Source organism: Glycine max, chromosome 17, assembly GCF_000004515.6.
Source record: "Glycine max cultivar Williams 82 chromosome 17, Glycine_max_v4.0, whole genome shotgun sequence".
Taxonomy (NCBI): Eukaryota; Viridiplantae; Streptophyta; class Magnoliopsida; order Fabales; family Fabaceae; genus Glycine; species Glycine max.
This window is the reverse complement of record NC_038253.2, coordinates 13,364,861-13,390,627: the sequence shown is the minus strand read 5'-3', so window position 1 is coordinate 13,390,627 and position 25,767 is coordinate 13,364,861. Positions and strand designations below refer to the sequence as shown.

At 34.4% G+C, this 25,767-nt stretch overlaps 1 protein-coding gene across 1 annotated transcript; it reads left to right on the top strand.

Moving 5' to 3' along the window:
• The first annotated feature begins 21,222 nt into the window (after positions 1-21,222).
• LOC100789817 (auxin efflux carrier component) lies at positions 21,223-25,561 on the top strand. The gene is made up of 6 exons (NM_001289234.2): positions 21,223-22,463; positions 23,322-23,502; positions 23,819-23,904; positions 24,015-24,172; positions 24,449-24,525; positions 24,610-25,561. The coding sequence occupies exons 1-6, from the start codon at positions 21,944-21,946 to the stop codon at positions 24,677-24,679; spliced, it is 1,092 nt and encodes a 363-aa protein (NP_001276163.2). The 5' UTR covers positions 21,223-21,943; the 3' UTR covers positions 24,680-25,561.
• Positions 25,562-25,767: the final 206 nt, after the last annotated feature.

Here is a 25,767-nt window from a genome sequence, read left to right as displayed (position 1 = left end):
TTCTTTACTTAAGTATTAACAAAAATGCAAGTGATAGGTTTAAAATATGCGCAAGTATATAAGTATCTGGGTAAGGATACAGATGTTAAAATTGTTACAGAGGCGTGCAAGGTGCAAAAAAGTAGATGTTTTTCAAAATGTAAATATGGAGACAGATATTATAGTTTTCTTATTCTACCTATTGACATTCCTTTTAAAAATCGTAATGTGTAATGTATCATTACACGTTGGTGAAGATAACAGGATATCAACATGTTTTGGGGTTCTCATGAGCAAGTTTAAATTAAAACTTCTTTGTAACGGAGATTGTTAGGAAGCACAAACTATGCTACTCTATTCCTAAGAAAAACATCATTAAAAGACTGTAGAGAAAACAATATAAATTTAATTCATTTCTCATTAATTGATTTCTTAAAAGAAGAAAAAATTTATATAAAACTAATTGATGTTAATCAATGGATACTATCTATCCAGGTGTTAATATCTAATTATTTATAATAAAAATAATAATACAAATATCAATTTCAACCTATATAATATTTTAACCACTTTAATTTTAGAATACATTTGGGCCTCTTAAAGTCGATCTTAACTAAATGAAAAGAGATGCAATGCAAGTAACACCTAATTGATGTGGCCACACATCAATAAACTCAAAGAAGAATAGAGGAGTACCAACAAAGCAACTCATTGTATTTGATTAAAATGACAGAAGAGATTGACTGTAGGTAAGTGCTCTATATAGAGATGTCAATTTTACGGGTGTGAAAAAAAACAGTTTGGTAAAAATCACAAACCGAACCGGTTTCAAATTGTTCTAACAGGTTTAGTTTTAAATCCAAATAATCAAATTGTTTTAGAAAATCAGTTTGAAACCAAATTAATTTTAGAAAATCGATTTTAAACCAGTTTTAAACTGGTTTCATGAACCATTGATTTTCAAACTGTTTTTTTTTTTTTTACAACAATGCAGTTCTCTTTTTTTCAAGCCAGTTTGGTTGAAAATCGGTTCAATTTCAGTTCGGATGCAAATCAGTTTGAACCAAACCCATTTTTTGCACATCCCCCTTAGTACTCATTTCTAACAATCCAATATAACCCTTAACAGAGAGGGGTTGCTATTGATAGGTTTGATTACATCTCTCTTAGCTCGATTATTGGATTGGTTGGACTAAATATATATAGCTGGACAAGTTTTATGATTATTATTATATAACTATTACTATAATTGAACAAAAATAGCTGTACAAGTTCACTGTTACTATAGTTTTCCAATCAATTATTATAGTTTTGGCTATAAATTTTCACCTGTTCTTCATATTGGAACCAAATAAATTCTTAGTCCCTGTGTTAAAACCCCCAGATTTGTAAGCATAGGTAGTACCATATGGTGAATTCTCGTATTTCAAATTATCGCAGAACATAACACGTAAGGTATAACAACTAATTTATGCATCCTGATGAGATCTGTTTGAGACATATTGCTGTGTCAATATCATACAGTGTAGTTTGCTGGAGTTTCTTGTGGCTTGGAATACATGAATCACTTTCAGTACAGAGCCAATGTTGGTCACTTTATTGAGAATTTGAAACTGATTAAGACCCACTTTTCCTTTTCTCATAATGCGCAGAACTATCAAATAAACCACATTTGAAATATAAACATTGACGTGGATGGCTTATGAAGCAGCATCATACAGAATAAAATAATTGAAGGAGCTGGACAAATTTCCAGATGATGAGTTAAAGTTGAATGAACCCTTCCCATTTGCTTTCCATTCAGATGTAGACGTACATAGACACCACATGTTATTGTTCATAGATAAGAACGTTGTCAACCCTTAATTTGGTGTATCCATAATAAATTATTAAATGGCAGCTTAATATGATTACATTAAATATTGTTGTCCTAAAGTGAATGGATATAAAGGGTGATAGACTATACTACATATTATATAAAACAGCTGCAGAACAATGAAACTTTGTCGTTTTGCTCTTAATTTGATGTGGGTGTGACAACCACCTCATTTTTCGATGCTTAATGTGCTTATGGATGGGATGTGAGACTGAGCTAGCAAAGCTCAAGTTCATGAATTTTGCTGATAGAATTAAATAGATAAAGTTATAGTACTCTGTAATTACAACTTTTGGTTTAATATTACGCGTTCTATTTAACGAGCGTTATCAAACTTAGGTCATGAATTTGGTAGCATATCGGATAAGTGAGTCAGAGTCGATTATAGGTTCGACCCCGCAGAATCAAATGAGGGAGTTGAATACATGATCAGATTAAGTGTCATTTTTTACCCTAATTTATAACTTAAAGCCTTAAGTCTTAATCCAAAAGATTAACGCAGTGGTGGAAGATTTTATTACCTACACATGAGTGAGAACGATTTATTTTTCAGAAAAAATCCATGTTCGTGATTTTCACCGTGTGAACAATTTTCTTGGACCAGCAGTAGTTATGTAACAACTTGTTTCCTTTGTTTTTTTTTAATAAATAAATAAAATAAGAATAAGAATTAGGTCATTAGAAATCTCACTATATAAATAACCATAAAGCAATTTTACAAAATATTTTCTGCTCCTTTTTCTCTGACTCTCAATAACCCTAACAGAGCAATCGGAGGAAAAGTTCTAGAGAGTACCAAAAACGTCACCATTGTTAACGAAGAACGCTTGAGCGACTACATCGAGGGATGAGTTACTCACGCTTGTGGATTAAAATGAACATGTGGAAGGATCTCTAGAGATTATTTTTTGGGTTGTTTTATAAAATTCAATTCTGTTTTTATGTTTTTAATCGCGGATTGATTGTGTTTGACAGACCAATTGGTATCCCAATGCGAAATTTTTGTGAAATTGATATGTTTTTGTGTTGAGTGTGAATCCTAAGAATTGAATTTTTTATTTATTTAGCATGAATCGTTGAAATTAAGATTATGATTTGAGTGCATTGAATATTCATGTATACGAACTATACTTTTTTCCAAATGATTGAATTACCTTTAAATATTCATGTGTGTTAGCGTAAATCTAAGTAATTGTATTAATTCAATTATGAAAAGTAAATTATTTGCTTGAAGTATTGTATTCAATGTTTAATCTGTAAATTTCCATCACGAGTATCATGTTGTTTCTTCCATGTGAAATAAAAATGTGACGAAGAGGAAATTAATTCCTTATTGTGACTATATGTAGCAATTATGAGTGAAAAGTCTACCGTATAAATGTTATAACTTGACCTTTCCTCCTTTATTCCAATTCACGAGTCATAAGTCCTATAAGTCCTTGTTTTGTGATTGTGTGTCGGTAATGTTTGTGTAGGTATAAGGTATTAAAATGTTTTTTAACTTCAAAGTCATTTCTTTAATAAACTTTCAGAAGAAGTTGTGTGTTGATCATAAAATTGATTAAAGCTTCGTCATTATATGAATATATTTTCAATTGAAACAATTTGGAGATACGGATCCTTAGCCTTGTGATGGTTACTATGTTTAAACCATATAAAATATTTGTATATAAAAGAAAAGATATATATGAAATATTATTTTATATTATGAGTGATAAATAAGTGGTTCCTTCTTTTTTTTTGCTAGTACACTACACGTGACTATATAATTAAAATTTGCAAATGTTGATAGATTGACAAGTATATCAATGCGTTTCAAGTAGTAAAGTTAAAATGAAAGTTCAAGTGTTGAATCCACATGAACTTTGTTTGTACTTAAGTAGATGAATATTTTATTAATAAAAGAAGTTAAAAAAATTGAGTTGAAAAGATTATGAGAAAAATAATCATTTAAATTGGCAGAAATTTAAATCAAATAAGAGGAGAAATTAAACAAGAATTTGAATTAAAAGACAGAAAAATTATAGAACTCAATAATATTGTGGAAGTAAATTTAGAAGATGAGAATGTTGGGAACTTAATCTATCGGAGCTACTCTTTGATGTAATGTTAATGATTTTTCTCTATTTATCATTTTTCCAATTTACACCTACATCTACTAATATAATCTAACTCTAGTCCGCCGTATGAAAGAACCTAATTTATCTATTTTCTCTCCCAAATTCCTTTGCAGAGCTAAAATTGTAAATTGCATTAAGAATAAATATGTATAACAAGCTAAACAAAAATTAATTCATCCCTAGTGATGACTTTATTTAGATACTCTTTCCCAGGTCTATTAGAAAATAACATTTCCTAACGCTATCCCTAAAACTTACCATGCAAATAGGTGATCAAGCCATAAACAATAATATTAAGCATAACAAAAGATAATGCAAATGTAATATTTATAAATAGATAGAAAGAAAGATTATATCAAGAGTAGTAGTTGACTGCTAAGTTCCCAACAAATGGGGTTTAGCCTCTCATTGTCATGGAGGCTTTACAATTGCAAAGGGGAATATTTAGTAAAGGGGAACAAGATAAGAAAGGGAATGAAGGGAAGGAAGGACTCCTGATGCTTGCTTCTCCTTCTTTAACATTTACCTTCTATAAGGAATTGTATTCTATTGGAATTTTTGTGTGTCTTTTTCTTCATATCTCTTCTTCTTTTATAGGTGCATATTAGCGGACTTCTTGCACTAAGTCTGCCTTTACTTTCCTGAATTAGTCTACTTTCCTTAATTAGTTATGTTTTTCTTAATTAGTTATGTTTTTCTTAATTATTCTGTTTTTCTTAATTAGTCCGAGTTCCTTAATTAACCCTGTTTTTCTTAATTAGCCATGATTTCCTAAATTAGCTCATTTTCCTTAATTATTCTTGCCTTCTTGAATTATCATGTTTTTCTTTTTTTGTTTTATTTTACTCACTAAGCATCATAAATTCATCACTTTTAATATTTTTCTACACAAAAACTTAAATGATGTTAATTTAACAATTATTTGCTCAAAAAGGAAAAATTAAGAGAGAAAAATTATAAATTCCTATATAATTTAACCCCAAAATATACTCATAATTAGTAGTTATCAAACTCCCCCAAATTTAAAGTTTTGCTTGTCCTCAAACAAAAAGAAAAATTTCAGAATTTACCAATCACAATTCATGAGATAACTGCATACATTCTAAAAAGCTTCATTGGCCAATTCTCAAGTTCACAGTTGTCATAAGTTCATGAAAGGAGCAGAACAAGATGCACTTCAAATGAAATGGTTTGCAAGAATGACATATCACAAGGAATAATCACCAAACTTGTCCTCACAAGGCTAGAGTTTCTCTTAATCCCTCAAGTGTCTCGGTAAAAGTGTTTAAATTATAACAACTGAATAGTAGAATTTCCAACTTTGCACGTCATCTCAGTCAATGCAATCATACATGCACAATGTGGATCACTAAGGACTTTATTAGGCTTGTAACGTGGCTAGGCTAACGAAGAAGTCATGGTTTTTCTAGGATTCAAAACTTAGGATCTAGGAGAGCATTCATTCCCCCAAATTATTTACAAACCACAACTTAGAATTTTTCACAAACACCAACCTTAGTACTTTGCTACTCTTTTCAGCACATTCATTTTCTTTGATGATGGTTTACCCCAGCTTTTATTCTTTAAAATAACAATTCTTTCTTCTTCTTTTTTTTCAATTAACATTCATACTGGGTTGGAGTAAAACCATATTTTGTGACTCAATTGAACTTGTGTTATGCATTCATTTTACTGTAATAGAAAATCACCCAAAAACATTTCCCAAATTTGGGACAAATTTGTCTAGATTCATGAGTACTCTCCTACAACCTAAGAAAGGGTAGTTAGTTAATCTCAACATTTTGGGCTTGGGTTCCAATGACAAATTTTTATTTACATTAGGTTCAAAAAAGGTACAAGGGATACATTCATTCACAAGATGACTTTTTGGCTAAGTAGTTGAATTAAAATAACAAAAATGGCCTTGATCATCTCCACATCATACATGTATTTCAAGTAATCCAAGAATCATGCAGAATTAGAAAATTAAAACCAGTCTCTCACAGTTTAAAGTTCACATAACTTACTGATTTTCATTGAAGTATTCAGGTTCTTTTTCCATGTTTTTCTGTCAAAAATACTAACATTTTCACTCTTATACTGTTAGTTTACACTCCAACACTTACTATGATGTCTGCTAGCACGAGAATCAACCATTCACAAAAATACTCATTAATACGCAGTTTATCTCACTCATGCAATGGTTCACTCAAAATGTGTTGTAACCAATCAATAAGTACCTACTTCTCTATCATGCATCCAACTAATTTGAAACTATTAAATGACTAAATTTAAACTATTGAAATTAAACCACTGAATTTAAATTGTCCTAAATGCAAGAAATTAAAATGAAAACAAAACAAAATAAATAAAGACAAATTAAGAAAATTAAAGAAAAATCCTTATCATAATGGGCCTCAATCCTGTGTGGGCCCTAGATCTCAAGCTTCATGTGCAACAGTGATGTTCGTAATGTAATCATTATCAGCTTCAGCCTCTGCGGCATCATCATTACCAGTATCAAAGGTATCACCCCCCCCCCTTACAGAATGAAGTTGGACTCCTAGCCAGGCAACCTGAGATAAGAATGCCTCTGGTGTCATCACTGGCGGCTGGAGAGATAGTTGGTGAAAGCTCTGCATCAAAAGGTACTGGTTGTTGTGGAGGCTCTGCAGCATAGAGAGGAGCTACTTCGGCAGATAAGAAGAGGGAGAAGACTTTTCGATTGTAACTGAAGGAGGGATCACCGGAGGTGGAGATGGTGGAGCGTGTGGAGTGGCTCGGGCCCTGACCCGCCTTGGCCCCGGGAAGACAATGGAAGGGTCTGCTGGATTCTTAACTGGCTTGTTTTCATCTTCTTCTAGAAACTTAGACTTCAAATGCTGCTTAGCATAGTCAGCTTCTTGCTCAATTGCCTTAACCTTAAAGCTAGTCTTGCTATCACTAGAATGCTTTATTGCGTCAAACAAGTTGAAGATGGCTTTCTGGTCCTCTACAATCATCTCCAAATTTCCATTTCCCATGTCCACAACACATTTTGCAGTCAGCATGAATGGTCTGCCCAATACTAAAGGAATATCAAAATCTTCTTCTATGTCTATTATCACAAAGTCCACCAGAAAAGTGAATTGACAAACTTTAACCAGGACATCTTTAACTACACCATATGGTCTGATAATGGAGTGATTTGCTAGTTGAATAGTCATTTTAGTATAAGCAACCTTCAGATTTTTTATTCTCTAGCACATAGAGAGAGGCATCAAATTAATGTTTGCCCCCAGATCAACAAGAGCTTTACCCATTAACACATCCCCAATAGAGCATGGGATGATTAAATTTCCCAGGTCTTTGAATTTTTATGGTAAATTTTTCTGGATTGCAGCACTATAATTTCCTTCCACCATAATGCTTTCATCATTGATATGTTTTCCTTTCTTTGTGAGAAGTTCCGTCAGAAATTTGGTATACAAAGGCATCTACTGTAAGACCTCTCTAAAGGGGATGGTGATCTCCAACTTATTAAAGATGCCAAGAAACCAAGTAAAATATCGCTCCTTGTCTTTCTTTCATGGCACCAAGGGATATGGGATGTCCTTCACTAGGACTGAGGGTATCTCTTTTCTAGCCTCCCTAGTTAACTGACTTTTGGCTTAATAGGAAAAACCTCATCACCTCTCTCCTTACTCTCATTTTTCTCTTCTTCATCCTTTTCTCTCTTTTTATTCTCTCCTTCATCATAACTCACATACTCCAATACTCCATCAACTTTTTTTTCTCTTTCTGCATTCTCCCTCCTCTGACTCCTAGTGAAAATTACCTTACACTCCTCCTTGGGATTCTTCTTCGTGTTGGCCACAAAACTGTTCGTGGATGTTTAAGCAAATTGCTTAGCTAATTGGTCCACTTATACCTCCAGATTCCTAATGGCAGACTCAATGCTCTTGTGATTTGACAGAGAAACCTGCATAAACTGAATCAAAGTGTTTTCTAGCTTGGTGGTTCTCTCATATAAATCAAGTCCTTGATTGGGAGGTCGAATAGATGGACCACCTTGATCTTTGTTGAAGTTATTTCCAAGATGGGATCTCCAACCTTGGCCTTGATGTTGAGAGAAATTTTCCCCTTGATGGTATCCTGGAGGTCTTCCTTGATGGAACCCTTGACAGTGTGTATTGGTCATATAGTTGACCTCTTTAGATGCATCATCTTAAGCAATGCACATGCCTGACTCATGGGTCTCACCACAAATGTTGCATCCCCCAATTTGCATGACTGAAGAATGGACAGGTTGCACTACATGCAACTGTTGAGGAAGCTTGCTCAACGTCTCTGTGAGGGTCTCTATTTGCTTGGCTAGGAGCTTGTTTTGGGCTGATAATGTGTCTTGTGATGTGAGCTCAAGAAGACTCTTCTTTGTAGGCATGTAGGCTCAATCATGAAGGATGACATGGTCACTAGCTGCCATGTTTTCAATCAACTCCATAGCTTCATCAGATGTCTTTAATTTGATCTTCCCACCAGCGGAGACATCAAGTAACTGCTTCGAATGGGGTCGCAGGCCATCAATGAAGATATTGATCTGAACCAACTCGCTAAACCCGTGGGTGGGAGTCTTTTGGAGTAGACCATGGAAGCGGTCAAGAGCTTCACTTAGTGATTCATCGGGAAATTGGTGGAATGAAGATATCTCCACCTTCCCTTCAATGGTCTTGAACTTGGGAAAATATTTCTTCAAGAACTTCTCTACCACCTCTTCCCATGTTCGCAAGCTATTTCCCTTGAACGAGTGCACCCATCTTTTTGCTTCACTAGCCAAGGAGAAGGAAAATAGGTTGAGGCGAATAGCATCTTTAGGAACTCCAGCTATTTTCACTGTGTTGAAAATCTTTATGTATGTAGCAAGGTGGGCATATGGATCTTCATTTGGTAGCCAATGAAAGAGATTGCCTTGAATCTACTAGATGAGAGAATGTGGATAAGTGATGTTGGCAGCTTGAACTTCAGGTCGGGTTGTGCTTGTGAAATACAAAGGTGTAGAGGTACTAAAGTAATCCTCCAAGGTGATCCTCTGTGGCTAGTCTTTTGCCATGATGTGTTCTTCAAAGTTGGGATGTGGAAAAGAAGAAAATGATATAGAGGATGATAGTTCTTGATTCCCTTATTGTTTTCTCTTTCTTCTTGCAGTGTTGTTTCTTCTACACGTTGTTTCAATCTCTAAATCCAATGGAACAAGATTGTTTTCTCACATACAAGAAACAAAAAGACTAGCGTGTATGTTATCACAGAAAAATAAAAATTAAAAACTAAAGATTAAAATTAAGAGTGAAAAAGAAAATTTGAAAACTAGATTTTTTTTTCAAAAAATGAATTAGAGAAAAATAAATAGCTAAAAAAATAGAATATTCATAATACCAACTACAAAGAACAAAGTCCTCGGCAACGGCGCCAAAAACTTGTTGATGGATTGGCAAGTGCACCAATGTGTCCCAAGTAGTAAAGTTAAAACAGAAGTTCGAGGGTTGAATCCACATGAACTTTGTTAGTACTTATGTAGATAAATATTTTATTAATAAAAGAAGTTAAAGAAAATTGACTTGAAAAGGTTATAAGAAAAATAGTAATTTAAATTTGCAGAAAATTAAATCAAACAATAGGAGAAATTAAACAAGAATTTGAATTAAAAGACAAAAAGATTAGAGAACTCAATAATATTGTAGAAGTAAATTTAAAAGATGAGAATGTTGGAAACTTAGTTTACTAGAGCTACTCTTTGATGTAATGTTAATGATTTTTCTCTATTTATAATTATTCCAATTTACACTTACATCTACTAGTAAAATCTAACTTTGGTTCGCTGTATGAAATAGCCTAATTTATCTATTTTCTCTCCCAAATCCCTTTGCAGAGTTAAAATTATAAATTGCATTAAGAATAAATATGTATAACAGGCTAAACAAAAATCAACTCATTCCTAGTGATGACTTTATTTAGATACCCTTTCCCAGTTCTATTAGAAAATAACATTTCCTAACGTTACTTGTAAAACTTTTCATGCAAATGGGTGATCAAGCCACAAAAAATAATATTAAGCATAGCAAAAGATAATGAAAATTTAATATTCATAAATAGATAGAAAGAAAAATTATATCAAGAGTAGTTGGCTGTCAAGTTCCCAACAAAGGGGGTTTAGCCTCTCATTGTCATGGAGGCTTTACAATTGCAAGAGAGGAATATTTAGTAAAGGGGAAGAAGATAAGAAAGGGAATGGAGGGAAGGAATGACTCTCAATGTTTGTTTCTCATTCTTCTAGCCTTTGCCATCTATAAGGAATTGTATTTTCTTGGAATTTCTGTATGTCTTTTCCTTCTTCTCTCTTCTTCTTTTATAAGTGCAGATTAGCGGACTTCTTGCACTAAGCTCGCTCTTACTTTCCTAAATTAGTTTGTTTTCCTTAATTAACCCTACTTTCCTTAATTAACCTTATTTTCCTTAATTAGTTTGCTTTCCTTAATTATCCCTACCTTCTTGAATTATCCTATTTTTATTTTTTTTTTTGCTTTATTTTACTCACCAAGCATCATGAATTCACCACTTTTAATATTTTTCTACACAAAAACTTAAATGATGTTAATTTAATAGTTATTTGGTCAAAAAGGAAAAATTAGGAAAGAAAAATTACAAATTTGTATATAATTTAACCCTAAAATATACTCATAATTAGTAGTTGTCAGCAAGAAAGATTTCATTTATATGGTTTATGTAAGTTTGATCTAAACCAGGACAATTTGTCATTATAAACATATAGGAAAGCTTTGTTACATCTAGGAGTAATTTGTTCACGGATTGTGTCTTCTATTATTATTATTATTATTATTATTATTATTATTATTATTATTATTATGTCATGGTAAGATCTTGAAAATTAATTGTTTTGGGATTTGGAAATATTAAGATAAGATATTATGCATATGTGTTAGCTATATATTTATGTATGTATAAGAATTCTTGACATGGAATTTGGTTGTGAATAAGTATGTGGTTAATACTTGAGGTGATATTACTTGTGTTGTGAGGTGTGAATTATACAATAACCCAATTGGTTTTTACCTCGAGAAAAATGTTTATGCGCGAGGTGTTAAAAGGAAAGTGTAGGATTCCAAGTTAGGGAGTTGAGGTGTTAAATTATAGCGCATTATGTTAAATGTGTTTGAAAATAAGTGTAAGGTCATGGGTATTGTATAATTCATGAGCAGTGCCTGCATGCAAAAGTTGTTTTAGGAGTTGAACCTGAATCAGGAAGGTAATGTCCTAATGAATTCTTTGGAGTCTAGGCTTTGGAGGTAAATACACTCAGTTTGAGTACTCCCTTAAGTCTATGTTGATCCCATATAGTTGGAGCATTATCAAAAAACAGAGTGACCCTGACTGGTCACCTCATGATTCACTTAGTGAGAGTGACCTAACATACTCATTGTGTGTCGTGTCCTATTATGTACTCATAAGCACCCTGGTGGTATCACATTGCATATAAGCTTGAGTCGTAGTATAATTGTTGCATAACGCCTGTGTATTGTTTACTATGAAATTATGAATGTTGTTATGTCTTGGGTTAAGTGTGTGATTCATGTGTAATATGATTGGTGATTGAAAAATAAATGTTAAATGATAATGGGGTGAAGTGACAAGAATCGTATTACGTTGTGCTATGTGATAAATATTTATGTAATGTATTTTGCTTATGTCTTTGTTTATTCATATTTTATTTAGAAATGTGATAACTCACTCTTGGTGTGTGGTTGTGTTTGGACTGAATGTCATTTTGTTTCAGGTGAGCCAACCTATGATGATGATCATGCTAGAGATGGAGGGGCTTAGCCCTTCTCAAGGAAATGCTCTAATAGACGTGACATTGGGGCATAGGACTTTTAATTCACATGTTATGATTTCATGAACAGTGTAGTTGTTTTATGGTTTCCACTGTTAGTTGAATTCCTTTTTATAAACTTGGACAACCGAGTTTTGAGCCGAGACAATTTGATTTCCTTATTTGGGCTAGTTCTATTTCGATACTTGAGTAGTGAATGTGAACCTTTTACCCTTAAAAATGTTTTTAGATACTATGTGTTTTATGAACTTTTAAATAGTTCCACATCTATATTTCATTATTACATATATGTGTGTGGGGTAGAGGATGTCACAAGTTACACACCACAAATGAAATTAGTTTCTAACCTAATGAATTGAGAGACACCTATTCTCTCACCTAGGAAAAAAAAAAAGCCTTAAGTCTTACTTATGACACATAATCACAACATGGCTAACTCGAAGTCCTGAATATCTGTGCTAACGTGACACCCTACCTTGAGTAATAGGGTTTATGCCCTATTATTTACTTGAACATAAACTTCACCTAATTGAAATCCCGTGCCTCATTTTTTTAGACAAATATCTCTACCTAGCCAAGAATTGCAACTTCAGTCTGTTGAGTTTAAATGATGTCTCTTGGACTTTAGCTTCTGTTTTTTCAATTAAGTTATAAAAGGTTAATTAAAAGCTGTGTTTTTTAAAAAAATTATTAATCTTTATTTATAATGTCCGTTATTATTATTAGAATATATTTTTTTAATTCTAAATTATTTTGCAAAACTATGTTTCCATATTATTCGTTTTTTATTTTCTTCAAAAAAAAATTACAATAAAAAGAGTTATAACTTAGGGTTGGAGTCGATGACAACAATAATAATATAGTTAAAAATTGAGTTTGGAATCCTAATTTTTTGTTAAGGTGCTAAGCCTTAGCTTTACTTTCTCTATGTTTTGGAATTAGTCGAAGGCGATATGCATTACTGCCTTCAAGTTATGATGAAGGCATGCTTTCATGCTTCTAATTGCAGTGAATTTAGGATTTGAACTTGAAATTTTTTATTAAATTAGAATAATAAATAATCTTATGTCAATTGATTTACGTGTTTGGTGATAGCTAATTTAAACTTTGATTAATTGCTCATATTTCAGTAGCTTCAACATTTCTAGTTGATGTGATATTGTTACGAATGAAGAATCTCCTTGTATCCTAGCAAATATTCTTTCAAATATATTGTAGTTTGTTTAAACTTCTTTTGCACGATATCTGATGGGTTCGTTTGTCAAAACTTTGATATATTGTGGTTACTTACTTTTGACGGCGTGCATTGCTATTCTTTATTGCAATGAAGAACTTAATTCCCTAAAGTCACTAGGGCATACATTACAGATAACATAGACTAGAAACCTGTTTTTTTTTTTAAGCAAGAGAAAAACAGTTTAGACAATTACATGTTTATTTTATTAAAATAAGTGTTTTTTTTAACAGATAAGTTTAAATAAACTGGAAAGACAATGTACTGCGCACTCTGCGCTATACCATTGCAAGACAGTTATAAAATTTGTGCTTTGATAGAATATGACTGTTGAGACTAAATGACCAAATAAAGCCCCTAACTAAGAATATTTCATTTTTCGCAGCATTAGAACCAAAAAGAATTCTGTTTGTACAGTGCACTTTCAATCTGCATAAGATCTTTTCAACCGACTCTCAAAATTTGTTTTAAGACACCAATACAGCTATGCTATCCAACACCAACTGACAGCCAATAATACAATATTGCTTAACTACAATTCAGGTGGTTAACAGAAGAAATGTCAACAAATAATATGAAGACTATGTCTAAGGTGGACTACCTTTGTAGGTGATTTACCGTGGACCACTTTTAACAATCCTCAGATTTATCTTAGGCTTACAATGTTACCCTACATCTCAAACGATAGATCCCTCTCCTGTCTTCTTCTGTGGCACCGTCAACAAATTTATCAAGTCTTGTGTTCTTAAATTTTGACTTTGTCGTCCATTTGCTGGTGATACTGATTTACTAATTAAATCTGTATGTTGGATTTAATTTGGAATCCTAAAAAATGCAGAGTTCATGAATTTGAAAACTTGAGGTTGTGAAAAGGACACAAATTTGGAACTCAATATAAAGCCGTGCAGAGGTGTGATGCTTTTGTGGACAATGCTGGTTCATTTGTGGTATTCTCTGAAGAGAATAAAGGTATGCAATTATTCAAGCTCTTGCAAAACTGATTGCTGCATTTATTGAATTCAAAGAGGCTATTATATAGCCTTTACAAATCTAAACAGAATACAAGAAAATATCTCATGAATAACTGCATGATTCATTGGAATAATTCAAAAGCAACTAAATCCTACAGACTAGGACTTATTTAAAACAAACCAAACTATAACAGCAACAAACTAAAACAGAATAAAAACTAGCAAAAAACTTCTTCATTCCCTCCCTTAAACTATTTGCAGTATGCAGTTAGTTTACTTCAGTGAAATCAAGCATTCCCATCTTCTTTCTAAGCTTCTGGAAGGCCTCAAGTTTCAAGGCTTTAGTCATCAAATCTGCAACCTGCTTCTGAGTTCCACAGTGCACCAACTCGATTTCTCCATCTTTTACAAGATCTCTTAAAAAATGAAAACGCACTCGAATATGCTTGCTCTTGCCATGCATAACTGGATTTGTCGAAAGTTTAATTGTTGAGCTATTATCACACATAATGACAGTACTACCTTCTTGAGCGTGATTTAAGTTTCTCAAAACTCTTCTCATCCACACAGCTTGACAAGCACAGGCAGCAGCAGCAACAAACTCTGCTTCAGTAGTTGAGAGAGTAACAATTGGTTGCTTCTTGGACATCCATGACACTGCTCCTGAACTTAAGAAGAAAACATAACCAGATGTACTTTTAGAATCTTCCTCATCTCCTGCATAGTCAGAATCCGTGAAAGCAAACAAGTCTTCTGCCCCTCCCTTCTTGTAGAATATCCCGTAGCTAGTGGTTCCGTTTAAATACCTTAATATTCTTTTAGCAGCTTGTAAATGCAACTCTATTGGTTTTGACCTATATCTGCTAATTAAGCTCACACTATACATTATATCTGGCCTTGTAGTTGTAAGATACATTAAGCTTCCAACAATTTGCTTGAAATAAGTGTCATCCACAGCTGCACCATCAACATCTCTATTAATTTTAAAACCTGGAACAATTGGACTTTTCACATGTTTGCTCTCAGACATTGCAAACTTCTTCAAGATATCAGTGGCATATTTTCTTTGACACAAGAAAATCCCTTCTGGTTTCTGCAAAACTTCAATGCCAGGAAAGAATCTCATCTTCCCTAGGTCAGTCATGTCAAAAGCTTGCATCATAGACTGCTTGAACTCAATCATCATACCCTTGTCATACCAGTATAAATCAAATCATCAATGTAAATGCTAACAATTAATATGTTATCTCCCATGCCTCTTTTGATGAACAACGTTTGTTCATTTGGACATTTTTGAAATCCTTTCTTCACAAAATGAGACTCTATACGGCTGAACCAGGCTCTTGGTGCTTGTCTAAGGCCATACAAGGCTTTCTGTAACTTGTAAACTTTGTGCTCTTTCCCTTTCTTCACATATCCCTTTGGTTGCTCAATGTACACATCCTCGCTCAATTCTCCATGAAGAAATGCAGATTTGACATCTAACTGAAATATGTTCCATCCCTTGCATGCTACCAGTGCCACAATCATCCTTACTGTATCCATGCGTGCAACAGGGGCGAAAACTTCAGTAAAATCGATTCCATGTTGTTGAGAGTACCCCTTAGCCACCAATCGTGCTTTATACTTATCAATTTCACCCAGCTCATTCAAATTTGTCTTGAAAATCCATCTAACTCCAATTGTTTTTGCTCCACTTGGCAGATCCATGAGCTCCCAAGTCTGATTCTTTTCAATTGAGTTGATTTCACTATCCATAGCCTTTCTCCATTTCTCATGCTTCACAGCTTCCTCAAACTGAGTTGGATCATCGCCTACAACATCTTGCACTGCGTAGGCCTCTGCTTCTTCTTCTTCACTCAACCCCTCACCACTCACAAATTCTCTCATCCAAGCCGGCTGCCTCCTTTCTCTCCCTTGAATCACATTTTCTTGTGAACTCCCCGCTTCATTCCTAGCTTCACTACCCCTTGCATTATTTCCATCATTCTCACCTTCACTATCAAACTCCATGTCTTCCACAAACCTATCACTATTACCCTCATCTCTATGCTCCCCTTCACTTTCATCACTACTGAAATCATCATCACCCCAAACCAACTCTGCTTCTATTTGTTCTTTATAATTTGGACCCCAATTCCAACTTTTCTCTTCCTCAAACATGACATCCTTACTAACTACAATCCTCTTTGTCTTAGGGTCAAAGAGACGATAACCCTTTGACTCATCACTCATACCCAACAAAATACAAGGAAAGCTCTTATCATCAAGTTTACCTCGTTTTGCCTCTGGTATGTGCACGTGTGCTACACAGCCCCAAACTTGAAGGTGTTCTACTGAAGGCTTAACTCCACTCCAAGCTTCTTGAGGAGTGACGTTCTTCACAGCAAGTGTTGGACATCGATTCAAAAAGTAGAACGTCCAGTTTACAGCTTCAGTCCAAAAAGGTTTGGGAACCTTTTTTGAAGAGAGCATGCAGTGCACCATATTCATAACTGTTCTATTTTTGCGTTCTGCTACTCCGTTTTGGAGTGGTGTATATGATGTGGTGAGTTGCCTCTTTATGCCTTCTTCTTCACAAAATGATTTGAAATTGAGAGAGTTAAACTCTCCTCCTCTGTCCTTCCGCAAGCATTTGATGGATGCCTCTGCCTCCTTTTCCACCAATTTCTTGTAAGACTTGAAGCACTCCAAAGCTTCTAATTTTTTAGAGAGCAAATAGACCCAGCCCTTACGACTATAATCATCGATGAAACATAAGGGATACCTCTTTCCACTATTTGAGATTGGTTCTATTGGTCCACAGATATCTGCGTGTATGAGTTCCAAGACCTTGCTAGCACGCCATTCACTCTTCTTAGGAATTGGATTACGGTGTTGTTTGCCGGTGAAGCAGTCTGTACAAGTGACACTTGAGACTTCCAGTTGAGGTAGTCTACGCATCATTTTCTTTGTCTGTAGTGTCTTCAAACCTTTGTAGCTTAAGTGACCATACCTTTGATGCCAAAGGTAAGTGAGATCAGAAGAAGTGTGTAGACATTCTTCAATAGGTGCAGTTACTTCAGAGCTTTTATTGAAAAGGACAAACATAAGGTTGGCACTCATGTTTGTGTGCACGATTAGGCCCTTGGATGGATGATAGATATTGCATCGCCCATTTTTATGAAAATGGCAAGTCCCTTTTCTTGCAGTTGCCCCATGCTCAATAAATTGTTGCGAAGCACTGGGACATAATATACATCTCGAACAAGAAAAGTAGTGCCATCAAATACCAATCTAACACTGCCTTTTCCAGCTACAGACATTCAAGAGTTATTTCCACACTTAACGGAGTGCTTATGTCCTTCTACCATGTCTGTGAACATACCTTTGTCTCCACACATATGATTAGAACACCCTGAGTCCAAGAACCACGCATCCTGCCTTGTTGCTTCATTTTCTTGTACAACAGTCATCAAAAGGAGCTCTTCTTCTTCATCCAATTCTGCGTAATTTGCCTCTTTGTTCCATTGGGGACATTCATATTGAAAATGCCCCAAATTGTGGCACTTAAAGCACTCCACTGCGGCCTTTGTGAAAGATTGCCTTCCTCTTCCACGTCCTCTACCTCGGTATGTTCCTCTTCCTCTTCCTCTACTGCTTTCCACCTTGAGAACTTGCTCGTCATCTCGGCTGACCCTTTTAAACTTTTGTTCATGAACCACCAGAGAGCTTTGAAGCTCGTCAATGGACATTGCTGCTGTGTCCTTTGACTCCTCGATCGAAACTACTACATAGGTGAACCGCTCTGTCAATGTTCGAAGTATTTTCTCCACCACCTTCGAGTCAGGCATATTCTCCCCATTGCTCCTCATTTTGTTTGCCACTGCCATTACTCTTGCAAAGTATTCAGTAATGGTTTCTGCTTCTTTCATTTCAAGTACCTCAAACTCCCTTCGTAATGCATTGAGCAATGACTTCTTCACACCTTCATTGCCCCCAAATTTTCTTTTTAGGGAATCCCAAACAATCTTGGACGTGCTCCTATCCAAGATTTGTTTGAAGATTGATCTATCAATGGCCCTAAAAAGATAATGCTTGACCTTATAATCCGTTGTTGTGTCGTTCTCCTCCCGGACACCACTGTCGACCAGGTTCCATAGACCCTTGGCACGAAGAAAGTTCTCCATCAACTCACTCCAATGATCATAATGAAGACCATCAAAGTGAGGGATTTTTGCTGAGCTCTGTCCGTCGCTCATCGTCGTACTTCTCTTAGCTAAACTGCGGCTTAGATGTATGTATCAGGCCCAGTGGGGGCTCTGATACCAGTTTGAAGAGAATAAAGGTATGCAATTATTCAAGCTCTTGCAAAACTGATTGCTGCATTTATTGAATTCAAAGAGGCTATTATATAGCCTTTACAAATCTAAATAGAATACAAGAAAATATCTCATGAATAACTGCATGATTCATTGGAATAATTCAAAAGCAACTAAATCCTGCAGACTAGGACTTATTAAAAACAAACCAAACTGTAACAGCAACAAACTAAAACAGAATAACAACTAGCAAAAAACTTCTTCATTCTCTAGGCCTGTCTTGAGTGCTTCAAAAAAAATATTTTGCCAAATGGAAGAGTGAATTATTGAGTTATTGAGTTGAGGCTAGCGGTTGTGGATCGTGGCAGACTCTAGAAGAATACCAACAAGAGTAGTGCATGCCTTTCTCTTGGTGCTTCCAATTTAAGCCTAGCTTTTTTTAATCGACTAACATTAATTAATATATATGGCACACATCTTACCCAAAAACAACAGGTGACTCGCAGGAGGAAATCACACTCAAGCACAATAGGCTATTGTGATCAATAGTATAATTGAAGCCAATCTAATTTGTGCTGCTATCAGATATAAAAACATGAAACAGTTTAGCAAATGTTTGACTATTCCATGGTTCACAAACAAATTCAAAAATATTAGGAGGTGTTTGGTTTGACTGTTTTCTGTTTTCATTTTCAGTGAAAACAAAAAATGGTGATGAAAATGTGTTTGGTTGGATTTTTGAAAACATTTTCAATGAAAATGAAAACAGGACAAGATTGCTTTTCTGTGTCTGCAGCATCTACTATGTGCATTGCCAATTTTTCTACTACATTACCCTCTTATGGCTTTAGTATTAAGTCCATAACCTGATAAGTTTTGTTGTGCTAGTTATTCTTCTACTTAACCTCATTAGCCATAGCCAATATCATATGCACCACACACCTACAATACACAACTGTTTAATAACTATCACAGAACACAATCCATTACATGAAAAACAGTATAACAACTATCACAGGAACAATCCATTACGTGAACAACAATATAATAACTATCAAATGACACAATCCATTACATGAACAATATAATAAAACAACCAATAACAAATTTTCTAGAAGTCAGAAACACTAGCAAGGACAAGCTCAAATCAATAGAGATTTAAATGCTCAATTCTCACACAATTCAGTACATATAAATCATCCTAAATCCTAATTAAATTAAGCCTTTTAAACCAGAAAAGTCTTACAAAGATTGCAGTACAGGTTATTTCACGGCCTCCCTAATCCAAACGAATCATGCATAGGCGTTTTCTACCCAATCGAACCATGACCACAAAACCCACAGTTGCACCCAATTCTTAACTAAACTCTCTCCTAATCATAGTAACCTTTGTCACTAAACACATTAACTATTATTAGAATAAAAGTTCTACCACAAGTTTAAAATGCACTCAAAACTATCAGCCAAGATTAGAAGTCAACAGAGAAGAATAGTGATTTAGTTACCCACATGCTACCCCATATTTCATTATCCAAAGGGAAAGGAAAATATACCAACAGTGAATAATAAAATAGATCAACACATACCCGGCAACTGAGAACAAATCCACAGGTTTTTCAAGGCCATAGAGTGTAGCCTTCAAAGCACGCTGATCATGTCTGCCACTTGAGCTAAGGGACCATAGTCGAACAACGAACAGTACCATCTTCTCCACCACTTGCCAAAACTTTGCTCTGCTATCCTCTCCCAATAATTTATTCGATAGGGACAACACAGGACCATTGTGACCTCCTACCCTACAAAAAATAGACAAAATCAGCATAAAAGAATAACTTGCCTTGCTAAAGTGCATCCAAGAGAAATTTCTCAAAAGAAAACAGTTTTTCCAAGGAGCAAGCACAAGTGAACAAATTGCTGTACTTTGTTTTAATTTTGTAGAAAATCCTGAACATACTAGAAATACAACACAAGGAATAGAAAATTGAATTATAACATAAAACAACTTCAAGTATTTATTTATTTTGCTTTTGATCCCAAAAAAACAAACCTATCATTATCCAACTTCTCTATCAAGCATTAAAAAGGGAAAATTATTATATTTCAATGGCTTAAGGTTTTCACTTCCTTTCCACCTTTCCTACTGACAACACCCTAAACATGCTGTGCATTAACAAACATAGCTGAAAGTAACTAAAAACATTTTGCTCTCTTTGCATTTAGCCACCAATTACCTGCAGTTTGATTATTTTAGTTCAGATTAAGCCAATTCAACCCAAATTTCCTGGAGTTTTATACTGGCAACATTCTAACAAAAAGAAAAAAAGTGTAGTCCCACAATATTGATAAATTCCTCCGGTATTCGTTATTTGTGATCCTTATGAAAACAACCTTTAATGGATTTGTGTTTTGCATTCTCATAGATGGACAACTAAAGAAAGAGTTGATGGCTCTTTTTGGGGCGAAAAAAAATCTCATTCTGAAAAGCAGATTCCATTTGGAAGTTGGAACACTTTCTTGCACTTTTCATCAAAATTGGGAAATTATTTTTCTTCTCATTGTTCTTAACCAAGTATTCATTACTTCACTTGCAATTCACTTCTTTATTCTTCTCTGCGTTGAAAAGTTTCTTTATATATAGAAGATAAATAGAACTAGAGTACATGAATACTTTTATCCTTGACGTTAGAAAGAAAGAAAAAATAAGCTATCACGATTTTCCAATCGATCCAACTAGGATTTATGAACTTTGGTCAGCATGCAATTGTAACTCTTTACATATATATATGCAAGTCTCCTTCGCTAAAGAATCTATGAATCCAAAGACAAGTCATGATCAAAATCAGAATCTATCTTCTTTAGCTCGTGTGAACATAAATGTCTTCACTTTTATTTATTGATTATTATTCTTTTTTATTGTACAATTATAAAATCATGATATCCCTAAAAAAATAATTTAATTCTCTATACAGCAGGGACATAAACAGAGATTTATGCCGCATCACAAACATGTAATTATCAGTTTCAGGGTATACGGAATTTATTACAGATTGCAAAAAGCCAAAGTAGTAATTTCAAATATTTAGCAGTAGCAGCACCCCATGAGGAACACGGTGGAGAACGCATGCATGCCGTGTGATGCAGCAGTGCCACTGCCGGAGAATCGCATTATGGAGTCGTTATCGTTGAGGAATTATTCTCTTTAGATGTAAATCACAATCACTGCTGTGGATTGTGGTGCAGTCAGTGGCATGGAGAAGAAGTAATCGTAACATGAAATGGCAGATACCTCGATACTGTACTGTCCCTAAATTAGGGAATAAAAAAAAGCTTTTTTTTTTCTTTCATTGTTTTGGTTCAGAAAAGCATGGGGCCATCAGGAGAAGAATAGAGAAAAGGCTGATAGGTCACTGTGAAGAAGCATCTTGTAAAATAGATTATTCTATGCTACTCCTAGTGAGATTATTCTATCCTAGTAATTGAAAATTCAGCAAAGTAACCTAAAAAGCATGTAGGATAGCATATTATAAGTTGTCGACAATGTCCTAAATCTTTCAACAACAGTTAGTAATTAGGCATCATGATTTCCTTAGCAGATGTCTATCATGTAGTCACTGCCACTGTTCCATTATATGTCACCATGTTTCTAGCCTACATCTCTGTGAAATGGTGGAAGCTCTTCAACCCGGAACAATGTTCAGGCATAAACAAATTTGTGGCCAATTTCTCAGTCCCAATTTTGTCATTCCAGGTCATTTCCTCCAACAACATTTACAAGATGAGCCTCAAACTCGTGTATGCCGATGTTGTTCAGAAATTGCTTGCATTTCTAGTCTTCACAGCAATCATAAGGATCAAGGGCAGGGGGGGTTTGAAGTGGATCATAACTGGTCTCTCACTATCAACACTTCCCAACACTTTGATCCTTGGAATCCCACTCATGAAGGCTATGTATAGGGATGAAGCTTCTCTTCTCCTACCCCAGATTATCTTCCTTCAGAGCATGGTGTGGTACAATTTGTTGTTGTTTCTTCATGAGCTAGATGCTGCAATTCCTGCAAGGACCATGCCTGTTGTTGCACCACCATCACAAGACACGGGTGAGTATTTAGATTTTGTTGATTTGCATGATATGGAGAAAGAGAGATATAAGGGGTGGTGTATGGTATGGTAAGAGTGGAATAAAAAAAAGTGGGAAATAGGGGTGTGAAAAATGAATAGAAACTTGAACAAATATATATAGCTAATGATAAATTCTTCATTTTTCTCTTTCCAATTTTTCTTGCATACCTAGCGCATCCTAATCCAAAACTAATTTTGATTTGTTTGATATTTGATATTATATAACCTTTCTTCATTTTTAAATTACGTATTTATAAATTATTCTTTTTCAGTCAACGGAAGTAATCTATGACAATCAAAGTGGGACCAGAACATATTTTAAATTTCTCTTTGTTTTTCTATTCTTTTCTTTCTTTCTCACTTCAATCAAATTCCATTTGAATACTTATTCCTCTAAAATGTAATTACAGTTAACAAACTATCTTATTTTCGACGCATCAAGTTAGTTAAACTGAGTTCTATCATTGAAATGACTGAGCTTCAAGTTAGTAGTATCCTCTCCATTGCATATAATATGTCTCATTTTAGCTTGTCTAAAAATATTTGTCTTTCATTTATTGGTATTTCACTTCAATACTCGAATAATTCGTAACTACATTTAACTCTTTTAATAAGAGTATTTGTGTTAAAGAAAATCATTTCATCATTGTAATTGGTGCTTAAGAGGTGTAAACTATTTTAAAAGACAAATGAAATGACAACATAGAGGGAGTATATAATATCAAACTGTCCTGTAAAAAACATTGTTTATTTGTTATGGTTGTAAGTACATTACTATTTATGCAATGGAAGTGGTGTTATTTATATGTTCATCCATTCTTGCTTTCTGCTTAAAGGAGAATCTGAGACTTCTCTGGAGATACAATCAAAAGAAGAAGAAGAAGAAGAAGCAGAACACAGAACTCAGAGTAAAACGAGAATGTTGCTCATTCTTATGAAAGTGGGGAATAAATTAATCATTAATCCTAATACCTATGCAACTTTCATAGGTCTTATTTGGGCAAGCATACACTTCAGGTATGAACACTCAATGTCACATCAAATTGTTTACCTCACTCAAGTCATTGCTAGAAATCATTATATGAGTAAATAGTTTATACATTGGCCAGGCCCATTGTCTAAATGGTTTTTACAATCTCATCTAATCACAAACTTTTATGTATAGTAAGTAAGTTTGTTAACTTTTATAATAACTACTTTAAAAGTTATAGTAACAATGATTTCTGCTGATTGATGGTGTAAATTTTTTTACATTGGCATTAAACTCTTTTTATATTTACATATCATAGGGGAGAAATAAGGATAAATGGATAATTAGACAAACCTATTGCAGGTGGGGAGTGGATATGCCAGATGTTGTAAATCAGTCAATAGAAATATTGGCCAGTGGAGGTCTAGGCATGGCAACTTTCAGCTTAGGTAAGAAATGGACCAATTGTTTCCAGTTATGAACTAATGAAATAATAAATCAAGAATTGGATCAAAACTTAAAAGCCTTGTTCCCTATCTCTTGAGTGAATTTTCAACAGGTCTATTTATGGCATCAAACAACAGAGTCATAGTATGTGGGCCAAGGATGACACTGGTAGCAATGGGCCTGAAATTTCTTGTTGGGCCTGCCATAATGGCTGTAGCCTCCATTGTGATTGGATTAAGAGATAGAATGCTCAAAGTGGCAATTATTCAGGTGATAATTTCTTTCTTTTTTGTACTCTTTTTTCGGAACAAATTTCCAATACTCTTAGTATGGTACTTACTCCTTTTTGACAGTTAAAACTCTTAATTAATTTGAATAGTCTTCTCTTATTTTTATCTAAATAAAATAAAATTAAGAAAATAATCACAAATGCCAAGTGCCATGGTTTTAATGGAAGGATTACAAACTACTAAAATACTGAATTTTTTTCCCTATTCAGATTATTGAAAGGTACTTGAAATTTATTATATGCTTTTGTATGTGCAGGCAGCCCTACCACAAGGAATTGTTCCTTTTGTTTTTGCTAGAGAGTATAATGTCAATCCAGGCATTTTAAGCACTGGGTCAGTAAAACTTTTTAGCATCTCTCTGTGATAAACCTTTGTGTATAGCCTAACTAAGATTAAATGTTGTTGTTTTGGTCACAGGGTCTTGCTAGGAATGCTCATGGCCTTGCCCGTGGCATTGACCTACTATCTCCTCTTATCACTCTATTGATACATTATGTTAAATATATACCAGAAACAATGACAAGGGTTGCATTGGTGTAAAACTAACAATTTACATAGTTGTATATTGTCAGTATTGATTCATATATAGTTAGAAAATGAAAAACAAATATATTTATAACAAATTGCATGAGTAGAGAAAAACATATTTTGCAGCCGATGATTCAAGAGAGAAATAAAGCATACCATGCTTTCATCATCTTACAAATTCAAAATACCTAGAAATTAAATATAATGTAATTAAGGTTTTTGATTTATTTGAATTGGATGACAGTGACTTGTCTAAAGTGGGCTGCTGACGTGTCCGAAGTGGACTGTTGACTTAGGAATATGCTTTGATGAGTGTTGAGTGTTGACTAGTGAGCTTTTAATGGACTAAAGTTTGAGTTTGCTGGAGGTTGGTTGATGCTCGAGTGCGGTTGAGACACAGTGAAAAATGAGTGGATGCTTGCAAAAAGCATTACAACGCCCAAGTCCATAAGAAATCAACCAAAGTGAAGATGTGTGTTAGATGCTTATGCGCTACATTAACTTGACGGCATATATAGGAGTGAGAAATGAGTTGAACTCCCTGGCACAAGCCCAAGGCCTTGTGTGGGTGATAATATTTTGTTTTGGTGTAGCAACATGTAACATTATTCCTAATTGAAGTGTAAGTCACTGTTTATGAATGTATTTTAGTTTTCCTCTTACTAGTGTTCACTAGGTGTTAACCTCAATCAACACTTGTGATTTTCAGCTATCGTGACATTTTAGCCTAGTGTGGTCGCTATATGGATTGGGCTCAATCCGTAATAGGTTCAGAGTATTCAACCCATTAATACAAGAATTAATAAAAATGAGTTTATCACAACTTTATTGAACACATAAAGTCTCAGTCAAATATATCTCAATGAAAATAACATGATCAGCCCAAATCATTAAAATGAAATGATATAAATAATAAAAAAATCCCACCTAAAAATTCAACACAAGAGCATGCTTGTAAAATTCTCGAGTTAGCTCTTAAACTCCTAGCAGGTTAAGATCCTAGGACACTTAAAACTTCGTATCCCATTGCCCAAGGCTCTTCGCTAT